General features: G+C 39.4%; 1 protein-coding gene across 3 annotated transcripts in view; it reads left to right on the forward strand.

Moving 5' to 3' along the window:
* The window catches only part of MYOM1 (myomesin 1), a 198,456-nt gene that overhangs the window by 60,955 nt on the left and 116,711 nt on the right, over window positions 1-20,790 (forward strand). For all 3 annotated transcript variants that reach the window (XM_023543963.2, XM_064294689.1, XM_064294688.1), the window contains exons 6-10: window positions 9,160-9,252; window positions 11,105-11,193; window positions 11,308-11,370; window positions 16,122-16,286; window positions 19,676-19,837. In XM_023543963.2, the coding sequence (XP_023399731.2) occupies window positions 9,160-9,252; window positions 11,105-11,193; window positions 11,308-11,370; window positions 16,122-16,286; window positions 19,676-19,837 (572 nt within the window). The remainder of the gene's footprint in view (window positions 1-9,159; window positions 9,253-11,104; window positions 11,194-11,307; window positions 11,371-16,121; window positions 16,287-19,675; window positions 19,838-20,790) is intronic.

Consider the following 20,790-nt stretch of genomic DNA (forward strand, 5'->3'; position numbering starts at 1 on the left):
TATAATTGTATTTTATGTCTCAGAGTTTCATTTCATGGAAAAGTGAGGGCCAAAGACAAGATTTGTCTCAGGAAAGATGGGGAGGCCTCATTTACTGGAACGCCCCTTCTCTAGTTCCTACACCCCTTTGAGTGCTTGCAGAAGGCAACATATTCTCAGTCTGATGCAAAGCACCGGTCCTAGCCACTGTTCTCTTTATCAAAAATCCTACCAGCAGGGACAAATCAGGGCTACTCACAGAAAGTCCTGTTGCCTTGCAAGTTGATTAAAAATTTAATATTAAAACAAAAGAACCAGTGGGCAACTGAGAAAATAGTTAACTGTACTTCTGAGAGCAAGATTTATCTATGGATAAAGGTGAAATTTGGGCAATCAGCTAGCAGAGAACTGAAAATCGGCAATGGCAATAAAAGGACCTGGTCCAGGTTTTGTGGAACATGAAGCTTATACTCTTTGGGGACTTTCTTTGCAGAAAAGAATATAAAGTTAGTAATATAAATTTTATATATTATATTATAAATATAAATTGGGCATAGGGCCTTCTAGGGGCCCATACTGGTTAGAGGTCCTGAAACTTAAGCTTCATTAGCTTCAAGGTAAATCCACCTCACCCACCTCTGGTAGGAAACTTCTGTATGGGATTAGTATACTGTCCTGGGCATGCTGCCTTTTAAAAAAAAAAAAAGACAGAGTTGTAATTTACTCTGCAATGCTGGTGCAGAATGTGCGATCCTCGGTGAGCATCTTTCCCCTCGATAAGCTGAGAACTCACAACCCAAGCAAGAACCAAGATTTTTGGTGATTACTTTAATGGCTTTTGTGCCCTTTTGCAACTGAAGCTGCAGCTTCCAGTGCCTGACGCTGAGTGTAAGCATGAGAGAAACACTGAGAATCCCCTCCCTGAAGGGTGGTTGGTGTTCACTGCCATCAAGTTGGCTCTGACCCATCGCAATGGACGTATAACAGAAGGAGATGTTGCCTGGTCCTGGGGCATCTTCCTCATCGTTGGTATGCTTGAGTGGATTGTTGTGGCCATTGTGTCAATCTATCTCATTGAGAATTTCCTTCGTTTTTGCTGACCTTCTATTTTACCAACCATGGTGTCCTTTTCTAGTGATTGGTCTGTCCCGATAATGTGTCCCAAGTAAGCAAGCCCAAGTCTCACCATCCTCACTGCTAAGGAGCATTCTGGTTGTATTTCTTCTAAGTCTGATTTGTTCTTCCTGAACAACCAAACCTATGCCATTGAGTCGATTCTGACTCATAGAGACCCTACAGGACAGGGAAGAACTGCCCCAAAGGGTTTCCAAGGAGCTGCTGGTAGATTCAAACTGCTGACCTTTTGGTTAGCAGCCAAACGCCTAACCACTGCACCACCAGGGCTGTTCCTGAATAGAAGGAGATAAAGGAATCAGTTTGTGGTGATGCTTCCTGCCATCATGCAACCTCCACCTCTAGCAACTGAGTCCTTAATCACATCTTTCAAAGACATTTATGCCTGGGGCTATGGGTCTCCCCTAGAGCCCTTTCCAAAGAAGGATTGACTCCAGGTTTCCACTAGGTATCCTCAGGTCTTCCAGGTCCCTAAGGTCTAACAAACGATGTGGACACACAGCAGCTGCTCTTCAGCCAATCCCACATTACTGACCCAATGTATTTAAACAGAACCCAGGGGTTACCTGACAGTGTCGAGTGACTGCAGCACACATCACTCATCAGTGCTGGGTGCAGAGACAGCCGAGGGGCACAGTCCTGTTTCCAGCCCTCTCTGAGGGCAGAAGACAGCCTGTTTTGGGACTGGGTTCAGTAGGAGCATTAGCTGCAGAGAATACCACTGTAACACCACAATGCAGTGGACCATCTTGAAGGAAGCCTTTGTCAACATAAAAAATATATAACAGTTCCTGTCAAGTTGATTCCAACTCATGGCGACCCATGTGTGTCAGAATAGAACTGTGCATCCTAGGTTTTCCAATGGCTGATTTTTGGGGAAGTAAGTCACCAGGCATTTCTTCTGAGTTGCCTCTGGGTGGACTCAAACTTTCAGCCTTTTGGTTAGCAGCCATGCACATTAACCATTCACTCAGGGACTCCTTTGTCAACGAAGAAGGGAAAATATGTATGTAGTGAAAACCAAGATTTTTTTACTTAATAGGCTATATCTATATAATAACTTGCACAAAAGATTAAACTTTGGTTTTTAAAGGGAGGAAAAAGAATTTATACTTGTATTTGTTTTCTGTGCATCGCAGAACTGAAAGGATGCATACGAACCTGAGAAGAGCAGTTAGCTATGAGAAGAAGCTGGATAGAAGGGAGTGTATTATCTAGTCACATTTTTTACCTTGTATGAAATAGGGGACAAGAGAAAAGTTCCCTTTAAAAGAAGGAGAGAATTGTCTAAATTTTATACTTTCTGAAAGAGCTAAATTTGAATGGATTTCCCCTCTGAAACCTAGATCAATTTTGACAAGCATTATTTGTTAATGGAAAAAAAAAATCAAGCCTTTTTGCTTGTTCATAATTTACACTACGAAAGAGTTTACTGTAACCACTTTATTGACATCAGCCCAATATCCACAGGCATTTGTGTGGGTAATGATGTATGTGTTTTATATACATAAATGAAAAGTCCCTGAGTGTCAGGGTTTTATTCTAGAACCACTTAAAGTATAATGAAAGCTCCTTAACTAATATAGTTAATAGACTTTACGTGAATATGATAAGGAAAATGGGTACATCTATGTATTCACAAGGATTTAAGAAACCTTTTGACAATTAATCCCGGGGTGTGGGTCACTCTCCAAAATTAGCCAATGACTGGATGGTTTGGAATTTCACTTTCCAGAAATAACAAGCCCTAAAGTATATATACAGAGCACGCCCCAAATTCTGCATTTCTTCACTGACTTACTACAGAGTGACCCAAAACCTGAAGGTCTCATTAACGAAAATTCCTAGAAGAATGTCATTGAATTGGTTTCTGACTTAATCTTTGTCCACTGCTTTAAAACATGAGTTCCCACAGGAAAGGCTAGTGGCGCCGGAGTGAAAGTATTGTCTGGTGTGTGTGTGTGTGTGTGTGTGTGTTTGTGAATATTTTAAAGCAATTTAGTTTACCAGCTGGTCACATGAGAACAGCTATGGATGTTTAGTTGAGGCGGGAGGAACTAAGATGCTCAGTTGTGGAGTACTGGAAAGCAAGAAGGGTGAAGTAACACCAGGAGCTACAAATTACTGTTTTAACTCATAGTTTATAAAGATGAAGAACATTTTTGGTCAGAAGTCAAATTGAATGCCACCCACTTGCTTGGTCAAGCAGCACATGCCGTAGCCTTTGGTGTCATATTTCTCTTCTGATGCTAAGAGAAACTGCTGAAAATACTCCAACACATGGACAACACCAGGCAAGAGGGAGCTTTTGAGTCAAGTGTGAAATGTACTAAACCAATTCAATCAGAAGAACACGCTGACTATCATGTTCCACCCTGTCATTCACCTAAACGAGGAATGTCAGAAATGAGGAGTGGCCAGTGGATTTCTTTTTACAGAGCATCTCTAATCAAAGAGTCCTGGCTGCCTGAAGCCTAGGCTGAGACAGCTGCCTGAGCCGCTCCTGGGCTGGGCGGCAGCAGCCCCACAATCAATTGGCACTATCTTCTGCGGGTGGAGGAGAAGGCTATGCTGCTGCTCCTACCATACATTTGCTATCCTGAGCTAGCCCAACCCCCAAATGTTACATTTTTACATCTGAGGGACCTGAGACCCAAAAGGCCTCAACTTATTCTCTTCAAGTGCACTTATTTAAAGTAACCCATATCTAAAGTAAATAGTGGAGTCCTGGTGGCGCAGTGATTCAGTGTTCATCTGCTAACCAAAAGGTCAGCAGTTCAAATCTACCAGCCGCTCCTTGGAAACCCTATGGGGCAGTTCTGTTCTGTCCTGTAGGGTTGCTGTGAGTCAGAATTGACTCGATGGCAATGAAAAAAAAAGTATATGTTTGTCAGAACTCTATTCTTTCAGCCAAAACATTATGAAGTTATAATTAACCTGTTTCATTACACAATAATTCTATTCAATCCAATTTAACAAACACTGCATACTTTATGTTTGTCCATGACTGACTCATACTTCCTTGGCGGTGGGAATAGAAGTAAATGTGGATAAAACTCAATCCCCAATCTTCAGGGCACTGACAACTTAGTAGAAGAGACACATAGCAACCATAATTTGGTAAATGTATCTAGCTGGAGCCCTGGTGGCACAGTGGTTCAGAGCTATAGCTGCTAACCAAAAGATCAGCAGTTTGAATCCACATTTTTTAAACTCTATGAAACAAGAGAAAAGTTCTCTTTAAAAGCAGGAGAGAATTGTGTTAATTTTACACTTTCTAAAAGAGCTGGATTTGATTGGATTTCTCCTCGTTGCAAACCCTGTGGGGCAGTTCCGCTCGTTCTTATAGCGTTGCTGTGAGTCGGAATCAACTCAGTGGCAGCCGGCACAGGTTGTATCTAGCTATTTGAACTGATGCAAAAAGCCAGGAACAATTAACATTGTGTGAGATTTCAGGGAGAATTTTACTAAAGAAGAGGCATTTCAGCTGAGCCTTGAAGGATGAGTTGGGATTTTGCTATGTGGAGAAGGACATTTATGCATTAAGAGAAGTATAGAAAATGAATAAAGTGTTTTAGGGACATAGGGTGTGTGTGTGTTGCGTATATGTGTGTGTATCAGTTAGAGAGAGGAAGGAACTTATTAAAGATGAAACTGGAAAGAAAATTTGAGGTCAAATTAGAAAGGATTATACTGAACTGCTTGGATATCATCCTGGAAACACCGGGAACCACTGAGAGATTTTATGAAAGTCAGTGGTGTCATTAGTGCGGCACCAGCAGCTGCAGTAACGGGGAAGGGGCCCTGGGGATCATGTTTTCATCTGAAAGTCCTAAAAACCACCCAATGACAGGAAATGACTCTTCCAGGCACTATTAGCATGCTAGAGGCAGCACCTGAAACTAGAATTCAAGACATCTTGTCTCTCAGGACTTGTTTCTCTAACTCACACTTTCTCTCTCATCCTCTTTCTCTCCGTGTCCACCGATTTCCCTGCCCCCATCCCTCCTTACAATCGTTTCCAAAGTCAGAAGAAGTAAGAACAGTTGGGCAGTGGTAGTCTGACATATGTCAGAGACAGACTGCTGGTGTTCAAATTCCAGCTCTGCTCTTCGACTTTGGGCAGGCTACTTAATTCTCCATGCCTTAGTTTCTTCATCTGGAAAATGATTTTAGAAATAGTCTGCCTCAGAGGTCATTGTGAGGATTGAATCTGTTAGTATGTCACAGAGCACTCAGAAAACTGCCTGTCCACAGCGAATGCTCTGTGAGCATCACTATGGTTATCCATATTGTTTATGTTTTTTGTACATGTTGAGTGGAGTATCTGGAAGGGAAGCAAGTGAACTCCAGGCTCCTTCTGGGCAGAAAATGGCTTAGGTAATGTCTTATGTGGGTTCTCTAGAGAATACCAGTGAGATGTATATACGTAAAAATATATAGAGAGAGATTTATTTCAAGGAAATGGTTTATGCCAAATCCATAGGTCAGGCAGCAGGCTGGAGACCTCTGCTGGTTCACGGAATTGCGGGAGCTGGTGAATCCAAAACCTGTAGGTCAGGTGGCAGGCTGTGGGACTTTTCTGCAGGCTTATGTCCCAAGATCTGGATCAGGTGATGAGAAGAGTGTAGGGTTGAGAGAGAGTGAGTTCTGCCACAGTATCCATTTATGTTCTAGATGCAGACCACACCTCTAGGGAAACTGTCCTTTCAACTGATTGGTTGATCACATTGTGGACGGTGATTACATTACATTACAGAACAGCAATCAGTCTGGTATCTGACCAGACTACTGAGAATCATAGCCTAGTCAGGTTGACACATAAACTTAACCATCTTAGTCCACCCCTTATAAACTTGACACCTATACACATCTCTTTAAACTATACATAAATTCCAAATAAAGAAAATTATAAAGCCATACTTTCACTTAACATGATACAATTAACATGCATATAACCAAAAACACACTAACCCCTTTTACATCTTGTATTTTATAATAAGTAATGGGATAAGGAAGAGAATAAAATTAAGACATTTGATACACACATACACACATGAACATATATCAAAAAAGGGAAGAAATACTTATAACAATTACAGTCCTCATTTCTGCAATTGGTCACATGGTCATAGCCAGTATTTAGAACTACCTTCTTCCACTACCCATTTCATCTTCCCTTCATCCTTAATGAGCATCTCAGCTCGTTATGATTCTTTGCCTGGTGGGGTGACCCAAACCTTCATTTCTGATACATAAAAAGGCCATTAGTAGCCCTGTCAGAATTGGGTTAACCCTGTCAAAATGACAAGGGATGGTAGTACTAAGAGATGCCCTAAGGGATCTCCTATATTCAAGGCATACTCTTATTTACCTCCATTATGTAATAATAGTCCAGTTTTTCCTTGGTCATCATGACCAATCACACCAGCCAGTATGGTAACTGCCTTCTTTGCCTGTTGATTCAGAGGCATGAGAAGCCCAAAGTGGCCAGGTGGCATTATTATCTTCCAGTTCAATGAAATAAGTGTTGTGTCTCCTGGTGGGAGCATTTCTCCCTTTGAATGTAAGACCTTTAGACCAGCAGAGCATAAGATTGCAAGGAGGGGAGGCAATAATTTTGTGAATGGGTCACTAGGGCTAATGGTGAGTGATGTCACTCCTATTTCCACCCCTTGGGCCTGTGGATCCTGGCTATGGGAAAAACAGCATCGTATATTGGATGCTGATTTACAGCTTCCTGGAGAGCCTTGCCCCAGTCCTGAAAGGTATTACCACATAGATGGCACCGTAATTTAGTCTTTAAAAGGCCATTCCATCATTCTATCAAGCACCTGCTTCGAGATGATAGGGAACATGGTAAGACCAGTGAATTCCATGAGCATGGGCCCATTACCACACTTCATTTGGCATGAAGTGAGTTCCTAGATCTGAGGCAATGCTGTGTAGGATATCATGACAGTGGATAAGACATTATGTAAGTCCATGGATGGTAGTTTTGGCAGAAGCATTGTGTGCAGGGAAGACAAATCTGTATCAAGAATGTCTGTGCCACTAAGAACAAAGCACTGCTCTTTCCATGATGACAGCAGTCTGATATAATTAATGTAAGCAACCATCATCATCACAGGTGGTAAAACTGGCCTGGTACCATAGCCACAGGCTGTTGAGAGAATTGAGGAAGTGATGACCAAATCTGGAGCCACTTACATCCCAGGAAAAGAGTGTCTCAGGGAGAGGCCCCTCAGGGGTAGCCCCACCCTCTGAGGGTTGAGAGGTTTGACCAAGGATGAAACAAAAAGAAAAAGGGTTGTTTAGTTTTTATTTATCAAAGTTTTTTTTTTCTCTCTCTCTCTTCATGATTTGTATTATAAACTCTTCCAAGGCAAGAGCTTTGCTTGCTTATAAATAAAACCCATTGTTATCAAGTCAATTCCGACTCACAGCAGCCCTATGGGACAGAATAGAATTGTCTCGTAGGGTTTCCAAGGCTACGGCTGCTAACCAAAAGGTCGGCAATTCAAATCCACCAGGCACTCCTCGGAAATCCTATGAGACAGCTCTGCTTTGTCCTATAAGCAGACTGCCACACCTTTCTGTCGATGAGCAGCTGGTGGGTTCGAACCACCGACCTTTCGGTTAGCAGCCCAGCACTTAACCATTGCACCACCAGGGCTCCTCATAAATAAAACACCTAAATATGATGATCTTTTAATGCAATGGCATTATTTTTAACAACATGCAAGGATGTTAGTAGGAGGAATGTTTTGCTTTCATCCTCAGACAACAGCAATAAAACCCCTAACACAAAGCCTTTTGCTTTGTCATTTCAACAATGGTCAACTTTTTTTTTTTTTTTTTAGTTTATTTACTGAAGTATAATATACATACCAAACATGCTTGTTATATATAAATGTCAAGCTTTGAAGAATTTCCATAGACTGCACACACCCACATAACTAGAACCCAAATCAAGAGACAAAACATCATCAGTACCCAAGAAGCCTCCTTTGTGCACCGCCTCCCCAAGAGAAATCACTATCCTGACTTCTAGCTGCATTAATTAGTCTTTTCTATTTTTGTACTTTATGTAAGTGTAATCATTATACTGTGTCTCTTTTGTGTCTGGCTTTTTTTTTTTTTTTGTACTTTAGACGAAGGTTTACAGAGCAAACTTGCTTCTCATTAAACAATACACGTATTGTTTTATGACATTGGTTGCCAACCCCATGATGTGTCAGCACTCTCCCTTCTCGACCTTGGGTTCCCTATTACCAGCTTTCCTGCCCCCTCCTGCCTTCTAGTTCTTGCCTCTGGGCTAGTGTGCCCATTTAGTCTTGTTTTGTTTTATGAGCCTATCTAACCTTTGGCTGAAGGGTGAAGTTCAGGAATGACTTCATTACTGAGCTAAAAGGGTATCCGGGCCCATACGCTCAGGGTTTCTCCAGCCTCTGTCAGGCCAGCAAATCTGGTCTTTTTGTGTGTGTGTGTGAGTTAAAATTTTGTTCTACATTTTTCTCCAGCTCTGTCTGGAGTCCCCTATTGTGATCCCTGTCAGAGAAGTCGGTGGTGGTAATAGGGCACCATCTAGTTGTGCTGGACCCAGTCTAGTGGAGGCTCTGGTAGTTGTGGTCCATTAGTCCTTTGGGCTAATCTTTCCCTGTGTCTTTGGTTTTCTTCTTTCTCCCTTGCTCCATACTAGGTGAGACCAGTGTAGTGTCATAGATGTGTCTGGCTTTTTTCACTCAACATTTTGTACATGAGATTCATCCATATTCTTATGAATGGTCAGCTGTTTTAAATGTAATTTCTGTGGAAGAGAAAAGCATGTTCATCAAGATGTTTTATTGTGTTTACATATAGTGTACTATTTAACTTATTGTAGATTTATATTTATTGGACAGATGCCACTTTTATGAGTGCCATGTTTACATGTTTTCCTACAACAACAAGAATTCTGTGTGTGTGTGTGTGTGTGTAGTCATAAAGTTATTTACACTTTAAGTTACTTCATGTTGTTTTCATTGTCTTTCCATTGTCTTACAGGTATAAAAACCAGGTTCCCATAAATGTCCACGCAAATCCTGGAAAGTATATTATTGAAAGTCGATATGGGATGCACACTCTGGAGATTAATGCGTAAGAGAAATCAATGTCCATGTGTATTGCCTGACAGTGGCTTAAGGAGGTGCCTCGTGCCTCCAGTTAATGGAACTTGCTCCCCCTCTTTATCCTAGTCCAGTGTAGTCTTGGTGTAATGTGAGGAGAATTCACAGACATTTCTTCTCTTGGTGTATACCTAGCAATGATGTACATCACTAATACTTACCAGGCCTGCATTACCTGCCAAGTGATTTTATATTTGGATTTAGCCAAAGATGATAAGAAAAATTAATAAGTATCTTTTAATTTATTGTTTTATATACAAGAGGTTTTCCTAGTCATTAGTAAGAAAATAAGTTGTATGTGTTAGGCATTTATATTCGGTTATTTTTTCAGAGTTCCAAATCAACATCATCATCATACTCTTGATGATATATGCATTAGACTAATAACTTAAAGCCATGGAGATTTGGTGGGGTGCATTGAAAGTAAGCTAAAGCTGGAGATACTGTTCTTCCATTCAGCACACCAGGAGCACCAGGAAACTGATCACGTGCACTGTTATCTCTGTGTGTGTGTGGCAGGGCCAGATGATGGGTTATCTTAGGGTAAAGCAAAATCCAAAACAAATGTTGAAAGCAGAATCCATGTCAAAATTTTAAAGTCCTCAAAGGTTTATCCTGTCTCCTAAGAGGGTTCTGAAATCCAAACCTAGTTACGTGGATGAAAAAGCTAAATAAGCTCCCACCATTTTCAGTTCAGATAAAACTATGAAATGCTGAGATGTCAAAATAAAATTTGCATAATTACAATCTCAAGAGATTTATACCCTTCTCCTCAGATCAGAGGAGTTGACACAAGTGATGTTGGGCTCCAAACAAAACCCTGGGACCTTGTGATGTTTGCCAAACACAGTATCTGCTGCTTGGTGGTTCTACTGAGACAAGCTATGTGGCTGCTTTCATAATTAAATAGTTATAAAAAACAGATGTATTTACCTCCACTGGAGTTCTATTGATGTCCATAAAATTTCAACAAGGAAAAAGTTTGTACTAATGAAACTGAACCTCAGGGAAAGATGGAGGACACAGGAACTGGTGGTGACAAGAGTCAAAGAGCCTTCTTTGAAATCTTAGCCTGTTCATCTCTCTGTGAGGTCATGTTCTCCCTCATTCTGTTATTAAAGACATTCTGATTTCTGTATTATAACTTAGAAGCACTTCCAAATGCCACCTCGTGTTGTTCTGTGGACTGAAATGCCAGCTGTGGCCTGAGCCTTAGTAGAATTCAGGTCTAAATAACTTAGTTAGGCTTTGACTGTAGAACAAAGTATTAGACCAGCATGGATCTGGCTTATGGATCAGGGAGGCTCTGGAGGCCTTCAAGGAGAAGCTGCTTCTTTCTCGTCGCTGTTGCCGTGATGCCCCCCAAATGAAACTTATTGCTGAGGGTAAGATAGCTAGCAGTCCACCACCTCCATTATGCTTCCAGGCAGTCATCTGCTATAAAGATATATGGTTAGACATTTTCTGCTCCCAATATAACTTGAGACAAGCTTGTAATAACAGTGTTCATTCTGTAATTTATGTGCTTATCAGTTTATTGACTTATTTACTTATATTTTTAGTGAACCTGGGCTAGGGTCACAGCGATCTATGAATGTTCTCCCATTCCGTGCTGCCAGCATGAAAATGCAGTAGTTCATGTGGACCGTATAAACTCCCATCATTCACTAGATCAGACAATAGCTTTGCCAAGAGTCCCTGAAGAGCCATTCGTGAGATACTGGTTTGCATGTACTGAGTTAGCAGGAGTCCCTTGATATTACTGTTATTAATTAAGAGGAGTGTCACCATGATGGCCACTCATTTCTATGATGTTCTTTCAGATGTGATTTTGAAGACACAGCTCAGTACCGGGCCTCGGCGATGAACGTTAAAGGAGAGCTTTCAGCGTATGCGTCCGTCGTGGTAAAGAGTAGGTTTGCTGGACTTGTTTTATTCAGAGTGTATTTTAAAAAAATGTCTCCCCATTGCCAAAAAAACAATCAATCGTGAAGCAGTTTACATCCCTTTCTGTTTTCTTTTTTAGGATATAAAGGAGAGTTTGATGAGACTTGTTTCCATGCCGGAGTTTCCACCCTGCCCCTCAGCTGTAAGTTTAAAAATATGTTTGCTAAATTTCATCCCTATTTAAAATGCAGCAGAATAAGCTATTATATAATGCTGAAATAAATGCATAAGATATGTATAACACATAATGTATGCTAGTATGCATGTACTAGGGATCTGGGGTTAGTTTCAGTTTTTAGATTCTCTGGTTGCTGTTCTCCTCTGAATTTAATTACTTTGTTCTAGTTTTACAAAAAAACCCAGATATGATGAAACAAAAATGAAAAATGCTTTTAAGGCTTTCTGTATTAAACTGAAAAAAAATCGTTACACAAACACACCCATTGCTGTTAAGTTGATTCTGACTTGTAACAACCCTATAGAACAGAATAGAACTGCCCCAGAGGGTTTCCAAGGAGGAACTGGTGGCTTTGAACTGTCCACCTTTTGGTTAGCAGCCGAGCTCTTAACCACTGTGCCACCAGAACATACGCACACACATATACATCTGAACTGTACCAAAGCACTTTTCTTCATCTTTCAATACCCAGGTCAGCTTCACCTTCTCAGGAAATCTGTGTCTGACCCCAATTAGGTGTCCCTTATGAGACCAAGGCACTTCCATCAGAGCATCAGTCACGAAGGGCACTGTCAAGTGTTACACGTCTGTCTCTCTAACTGGCCCATGAGCCACTTCAAGGGAAGACTGGGTCTTTTATCTCTGAACTCCAGTGTCTGACACAGAGTAGGTGTTTAATAATGAATTAATAATTAAATGAATACATGAATTTATGAAGTACAATTTAAAGTGAATAAAACTACCAAAACTGACTTAAGAATTAAATAATAAATTATAAGCTTTTGAAAAATTCTTATTGGTGGTAATTTGAGAACTTCAAACATTTCATCTATATCAGAACTTCTTTTCATGGGAAGCAATAAATGTAAAATCTCTATCACTGTTCAAATAATTAGAAGCTTATAATGGTCAGACCGAGAAAGGTAATCTAACCCTAACATCTTAGTTTCCAAGCATTAAATGACAACTGCTAGTTTTGAGAATGGTTGATAAAGATATGGATATGCAAGTTACCCCAAATAGCCAAAACAATCTTGAAAAAGAAGAACAAGGTTGGAGAATTTGCACTTGCCGTTTTCAAAACTTACCGCTAATCTACAATAATCAAAATGGTGTTGTACTGGCATAGAGAGAGAGACATATATCAGTGAAATAGAATTGGTGGTCCAAACATAAAGCCATACATCTATGGTGAATTGATTTTTGACAGAGTGCCATGACCTTTCAATGGGGTAAGCATAGTCTTTTCACGAAATGGTGAATATCCACATGCAAAAAAATGAAATTGGGCCCCTATCTCACACCACATATAAAAAATTAACTCACAATGGATTGAAGATCTATATGTAAGGTTAAAAATCTTATATAAAACTCTTAGAAGAAAAGATAGACATAAATCTTAATGACCTTGAATTAGACAACAGTTTCTTCATGTGCTTGTGTTTGGTGGAAATTTCTACAGCAAATTAGGTTCCCGTTTACCAATTTCTATACATATTGTTCAGTGACGTTGGTTATATTTTTCACAACGTGTCAGCGTTTCTCATTATTTCCATTCTGGCTGTTGGAAATTGTTTCTTAGATATGATATCAAATCATAAGCAACAAAAGAATGGAAAATTGAACATCATTAAAATTAAAAATATTTGTGTTCAAAGGACACCATCAAGAAAGTGAAAAGCACCACATAGAACGGGAGAAAATATTTGTCAATCATATATCTGAAAAGGACTTGTATCTAGAATATATAAAGAACTCTTACAACTCAAAAATAAAAAGACCCAATTAAAAATGGGCAAAGGATCTGAGAAGACATTTATGCAAGGAAGGCATATGAATGGCCAACAAGCAGATGAAAAGATGCCCCAGCCATTGATACGTTCTTACTCATGGCAACCCCACATGTGCAGAGTAAATGCTCCGTAGGGTTTTCAAGGCTCCGTAGGGTTTTGTAAGCAGACCACCAGGCCTGCCTTCCGAGGCACTTCTGGGTGGGTTCGAACCACCATTTTTGGCTGGTAATCAAGAGCTTAACTGTGTCACCCAGGGAGCCCTCATTAATCATTGTTGTTGTTGTTGTGCCATCGAGTTGATTCCGACTCATAGTGGCCATATATGACAGAGTAGAACTGTCGCAAGGGATTTCCTTTGGTATAATCTTTATGCGAACAGATTGCAGATCTTTTCTACTGTGAAGTGGCTAGGGGTTCAAACCAATGACTCTTTAGTTAGCAGCTGAACACTTAATCATTGTGCCATGAGGGCTCTTTCATTAGTCTTTAGAGAAAAGCAAGTCAAAAGCACAGTGAAATATCACTTCACAGCCACTAGGATGGCTAGAAGGAAAAAAGTCAGATAATAACAAGTGTTGGCAAGGATGTGGAGAAATTGGAAACTTCATACACTGCTGGTGGAGTAGCCATTTTTGAAAACAGTCTAGCAGTTCCTCAAACAGTTAAATATACAGTTTAATATGACTCAGCAATTCCGTAACTTGGTATACACCCAAGAGAAATGAAAACATTTGTTCATACTAAAATTTGTAAATGAATGTTTATAGCAGCATTATTTATAATAGCCCAAATGTGGAAACAACCCAAATATACATCAACTGATAAACAAAATGTGATATATAGCCATACACTGGAATATTATTCAGCCATGAAAAGGAATGAAATACTGACACATGCCAAAAAATGGATAACTATGAAAACATTATGCTAAGTTAAAGAAGTCAGCTGCAAAAGATCACATTTTATATGATTCCATATATATGAAATGTCCAGAATAGGGAACTCTAAAAAAACATAAAATAGATTAGTGGTTGCTTAGGGCTAGAAGGGATGGGAGGATAGGTGGGTGATAACTAGGAGGTATGGGGTTTCCTTTTGAGGTAATTAAAATGTTCTAAAAGGGACTGTGGTGATGGTTGTGCATATTTGCAATTAGACTAAAATCCACTGAATTGTATCCTTCAGATGGGTGAGTCTTATGTGAATTATATCTTAATAAAGCTGTTTTAAAAAAAAGAACCAATATTCTTAATAGTACAAGAATAGGAGGCAGTGCAAATTTGGCCCGTGGTCTATAGTTTGCTGCCCCCTGTTTTAAACCATTTTTCTCAGGATGGCGAGTCAGTATGGTGGAAGAGTGAGAAGTGATAAGGGAATGGTGTTTTGTCTTCTTGTTGTTAAAGTTGGTTTGGTTTCCCGCTGAACCCCAAAGCCACTTCGGAAAGCCCAGACCAATCTCAGATATAGAGAGAAATTAGGGTCAGCTTTTAGATGGCCTACTTGCACTTCCAGTTGGGTCTGGAACTTCCAGGTCACCACAGACCCTCCCTGTCACCTTCTTCCCTACTCCCTAAGGCAGGTTTGGAACCAGTCCAGCCTCCTATTCCACACGAGATCTTATGAAGCTTTTTCTCTTTTTGGCCTCAGTGGTCATCATTACATAGCAGTGGGCCAGATGGGACATGTGCTTCAAAGAGAAGTGATTTCCCTGTTGGTTATGGCTGGGATAGTATGCCTGGGAAGATAAAAATTAAAGGCAGTGCAGTGTGTGAGGTGAGAGGACAGGCTCTGGAAACAGCCTGCAGTGTAAAGCCTGGCTCTGTGGGGGTGAGACCTGAGCAGTTATTTAGCCTCTTTTTTTTTTTTGTTTTTTTTTTTTGTGCTGCAGCTTCCTCGGCTATAAAATAGAGATAATAATGGCACTGATAGCGCTATTGTGTGGCTTAACGGAGCTAATAGATATCAAACACTTGGAACAGTACTTGGCACAAATGAAACTCAGTAAATGTTAACATGCATTTTCAAGTTAATACTCAGGTCTTAGGAAGAGAGACAAAGTATGAGGAAGGCCTAAGTTGTAGAGTTGGTCAGATGCGGGTTTGAATTTCAATTTCGCACGTGCTATGTGTGAAGCCTTGGCCTTGGCAGGATATTACTTTTGTGAACTTCCACATCCCCATCTGAAAGAGAGGAAAAAATAGTGTCTATGCTGTGGTGTTGTTACAAAGATGAGATGACAATCAAACATAAACCTTGTGGCATTTAAATAAGTGCTCAGTAAAGTCATTACATTCTCAGCCCTTTCCTTTTAGAAGAGAGAAGAAGGAAAAAAAAAGAAAAACCTGAGAGTTGATAATGCAGGCATGTATTCAATCTATAAATAAGAAACGCCAAAGAGAAAAACCTTTTTTAAAGTTACAGTATTTAAAAATTTTTTTTTTTTTCACATTAACATTTCTTATAATTTTACTCTGCTCATTAAAGAAACTGAAGTAACTTACTGAAAAACTCTATTTTTTGGTGTAATTGGTATGACTATTTTATCCCAAGAGTACAAGAAGAGTTTAAATGGACTCAGAATCTAAAATTAAAAAGTGCACATATTGCAGCTAACTATTTGAGTCTAAGTGAAATGCACTATTAATTTGCATTTTATTTAAGACATTCAACCTGGTTTTTAAAATTCTATTTATTATAATAATAAAAATAAGCATTTAGCTCATCTGACCATTGAAGCAAGAATTTCCATTCAAATGATATTATGCATCTGTGCTACATACTTCTTGTGTAAGGCTTAGTTTGTGCCACATCAATAATTGGATCAGTCATTGTTGTAACTGTTTTGTGGCTGTGTGTATTAAAATGCTCTGTGTCTCTTTGACAAAAGAGGTAAATTACTGATTCTGTTTTTGCTATACCCAGTTGCTGTTACCCCTTATGGTTATGCATCCAAGTTTGACATCCACTTTGATGACAAGTTTGATGTGTCTTTTGGGAGAGAGGGCGAGACGATGAGTCTAGGCTGCCGTGTCATTATCACTCCCGAAATTAAACATTTCCAGCCAGAGATCCAGTGGTACAGAAATGGTGAGTCTTTGGAATAATGAATTCTCCCTTAAGCCTTTATTTGAAGAAGGCTGCAGGCCAGTTCCCCAGGCCTGGCCCAGAGTACAGATGTCTGTAGATTGCAAATCTGTTACCAGAGTTGGCGAAATCTGGAAGTTGGAGGGGATAACCTACTCTGTGTTTTTAAAGTAAGCTTTTACGTATGTATCAATGTACAAAATTTTCATAATATATTTTTGGAGATTATATTTTCTTATCACCACGTAATACGTGAAAAGGATTACAAAATAATGTATATTTAATTTGTAAGTTTATTTGGTAAAATACCCTTTTTCATAGACTTATCATTTATGCAATAGGAATTGTATGAAGCTTTTTCAAAACATAACTTTATTAACTAACCAACAGAATAAATTAAGAAGAAATTCAGACCTGGGTTCTTTTGTTCTAACGTATTAAAGGATCTTTATAATTTAAAATTTCTGGTAAATATATTCTGCATACAAAATATGTGTAGCTACACTGATGTCCCTGAAGGATACAAAAATACATAAAAATTGTCCTTTTCTTGAGGTCATGTTATAACTGAGACTGGAAGAACAGAAAGAAAATCTTCCCATTATTAGTTCCTCTGGCTCTGCCTTTCAATCACAGCTTAGTCTTATTTTGTTTCAGAAGGGCCTAGAGCCATGATACTTTGATGTGAGGAAGAAACAAGGTTTCATTTTCTCTTATACGTCATATTTGTATTAAAGTCTATTTTAAGTCTAGCTAATGCTCCAAAGCCAAAGGAAACATCAAACAAAAAGCTATCAAAACAAGTTGATTAGTTGAATCATTGGACCTTAAGAAATAATGTGATCTCTAAAATAGTATCATAAATCTTAGATCCAAAAGAACTGAGTTTCCACACCAGATTATCTTGTCCAATAGACAAAGATATTAAACATGTCCAGAGAGAATAAGGAACTGCCCGAAATCACCCAGCAGAACTCCAGTACACCCAGACCTCAGGCCCTGCTGTTTGCCCTCTGCGTCTGGTGCACTTTTCACTAGTACTCTGTGCTTTCTTGTATGTCCCCAAAACTTTAGCTCTAGTAAAGAAAAAAAAAAAACAACCTAACCTCACTGAAAAGCCTGTACTTTCTCCAGCCTTTCTGCACCCCGTTAGGCCTAGGCAGTGAAAAGCGCACTGATATTTAAGGACTTGAACTTCCCTCTAGGTACACATTTATCTGCATGTTCCATGAAAGGTGCCTAGCAAGTAGAAGATATGTAACGGAGCGAGAAGCGAATAGACCTGGACACTCTCATTGTTCCTTTCAGTTTATCTTAACATCTGGACCAGGATTATATTTTAAAGCTCTCAAAAAAACTTTAAAATTCCAGATGTGTTTCGCTATTCTGTGTATTCCTAAGTTTATCATGTAATTTTATGTTTAACTTTTTTTATAAGGAAAACTTTGGAAAAAAAATAGAATAGAAAAAAATAGTGATAATATTTTGTGGTATTTCCTGTAAGACACTTTACGGCAGCTCAAACTCAATTTTGTTCATGGAAAAAAACTAGAGCTCAGAGAGGTTAAGTGACTCGCCAAAGTTGCCTCATTAATTAATGAGAGAGATAGGACTGAATGTAGGTCCCTTCCAGGAATGACTTTATAGACATGCAAATGGTGCCCGCCCACAGGACCACTCTCAGAAGGGGACCTGCGATTCCTTAATGCTCTGCTGTCACCAGCTTGAAATTCCTAATAATGTCAACAGTTGTTTTTTTCGTAAGTGATGTCCAATGGGGCAATACAGCATGGGCATGAGCAGAGAAACTGTATTAGGTGACAGTGTGGACACTTTCAGATTCTGCCCCCAGGCATGGTGGGCGATGTTCAGTTGCTCACCAAGCAGATGGCCTAGCCTTCAGGTGTGTATGCGTCCACCTGGAGTACTCTGCAGCACTGTAGGGTTCCCAGGAGATGGCTGGGTCAGGACCTGGGTCCAGATTGGACCTGGCACTAGTGGCAGCAGAGCAGTGGTGATGGCAGTGGCTGCAGCCCCAGAGGAGAGGAGGGCTCCACCTGGGGGCAGTGTGGAAACCCACAGTGGGAGGCCAGCTTGCCTGTCCATTCCCAGAACTCATCTCTTCTGCATCTGCACAAATGCTAAGTCCCTGGCCTGAGCACTGGGACAAGAACTGTCGGTGACCAGGCAGTAAACTTTGTGAATACGATATTACAAAATAAAAACCTACATATAGACATTCCAATAAAGCACGTAAGGAAGCTATTAGAACCCTTCAAAGAATTTAGAACCTCTGCTTTTGAAAACTGCTGAAACACTGCAGAACAAATACCCACAAGCTTAGAATTAGAAATTAGAGATTGTCGCTTTTGATGGACAGAAAAGAACACTATTTTCATATGAAGCCTTGGGTGAACGAGTTTCAGTGAGGAAGACAATTTTAAAATTAATTTTTCCTTGTAACTGAAGATACATTGATAGAAAGCGCAAGTAGGCATTTTGAATTATATGCAAATCATGAAGCCACTTTAAGTTTTTTGTGTGACCTTTCCCACAAGTTACAGGATATATTAGAGGAAATGTTAACATACAATTGTATTATGTATTTAAAATTAAATTTAGACTTATATGAAACTAATTTGTATGAAGAGTTAAATCTTTTTAGAAAAATTATTCCTCAGGAATCATCAGCTCTAGAGTACTAAAATTTGTATTTTGAAAGAGTTTATTTTAAGGTTGTCCCAGTACTGTCACAGCCCGTATAATACTCTCAACAGCTCCAGTAACAGCTACATCAGCAGAAAGATCCTTCTCAAAATAAAACATTATCAAAAATTATTTGTGATCTCGCATTTGCAAAGAATGACTGATGCTGCTTTCAGTTATATCAATTTAAAATAAAGTTGCTAAAAGTATAAATTTTGATGACCTATGAATGAATTTGCATAAAAATGAACCAGAAATATCTTATTATATCAATCAAAATATCATATTCATAAGGTATTATTATGTATAAAATTATAACACCAAAAATTTTTTTTGCAATTTATATTACCCCTTATGTTTTGTAAGTAATAAAATAATTTAAAGGAAAAACTTTATATTGTAGTACCTTTAACTGCACATTTTCTCTGCTTTTTGAACTTGCCATTTCATTTTGCACTGGGTCCTGCAAATTATGTGTCAGTTCTTGGTCCCCTCACTTCTGGTCTTGCACTTTTACCAGTATAATATGGCAGAATGGCCCCAAACCCCAGATACGTTCTATAATAGTCAACTAGCTTTCAAAAGAGAAGATGAGAAAAAGAGAGAGAGAGGAATGAAGGGGAGGGAGGAAGGAGAGAGGAAGGGCAGTAAAAGGTAATTTACTTAAATTTTTTAAAAATTTCTAGGAGTACCTGTTTCTCCATCAAAATGGGTGCAAACACATTGGAGTGGAGAACGGGCAACGTTGACATTTTCTCATCTCAACAAAGAAGATGAAGGCCTCTATACAATTCATGTGCGAATGGGAGAATATTATGAACAATACAGCGCTTACGTATTTGTTCGAGGTAAGACCTAGCAAAAGCAGAACATCAAAGAACATTAAAATGCTGAGGCCATATCAATCTGCTCAAACATGTTTGTGTAATGATGAAAGAGCCATTTGAAAATTCTTCCAAATTATATGGCATAGGATATTAATTTCCAGTAAAAACCAGACCTAGTGTAAAAGGTGAACCCGGAAGGCACCAACAAAAAAGTGACAGATTTTCAGACCATGTTATTGTCGATAATATCAGCAGTTTCCTCATCTTCAGCAAACCACCAGCACAGTTCTCTATAGGTGTTTGAGTAGAGATGCTAATCCTAAAGATAAGAAAAGCCATCTCGTATGGAAGCTACAGAAACCCTGGTGGTGTAGTGGTTAAGAGGTACAGCTGCTAACCAAAAGGTCAGCAGTTTGAATCCATCAGGCACTCCTTGGAAACTGTATGGGGCAGTTCTACTCTCTCCTACAGGGTCTCTATGAGTCTGAATTGACTCGACGGCAATGGTGTTTTTTTTTTTTATATGGAAGCTGCAGTGGAAGAGGGATGTGTTATTTTGGGACTTACTCTTTAGTATCTATTTGGGGAAGCAAATTTATCATCTTACTCTAGCTCTCTTCTTTATAGCTTGAACTAGGAAACAAGGCAGTGCAACTTAATTTTTAAGAGGAACTATCATTGTTAAGTGTAGGAGTCTTTCTTTTTTCAGTGGTGCCTTGAGTAGACTGGATATGTCTAAGTGGGAATGTTATTTCTCCATGGGACCCTAGCACGTATGGAAGACCGTTAACACTTGCAGGCTTACAAGGGTAGACTTACTAACCTTTATCTCTCATGCACTAGATAGAATCATAAACTCACAAGCATCTTGATCAAAATGGAACCTTAGAGATCTTTCAGGGGTACTTAACCAGTATCCACTGACCCCCAAGGGGTCTATGATTAAAATTGTGTTCTAATAGAATTGGTTTCTT

Source organism: Loxodonta africana, chromosome 11, assembly GCF_030014295.1.
Source record: "Loxodonta africana isolate mLoxAfr1 chromosome 11, mLoxAfr1.hap2, whole genome shotgun sequence".
Lineage (NCBI taxonomy): Eukaryota > Metazoa > Chordata > Mammalia > Proboscidea > Elephantidae > Loxodonta > Loxodonta africana.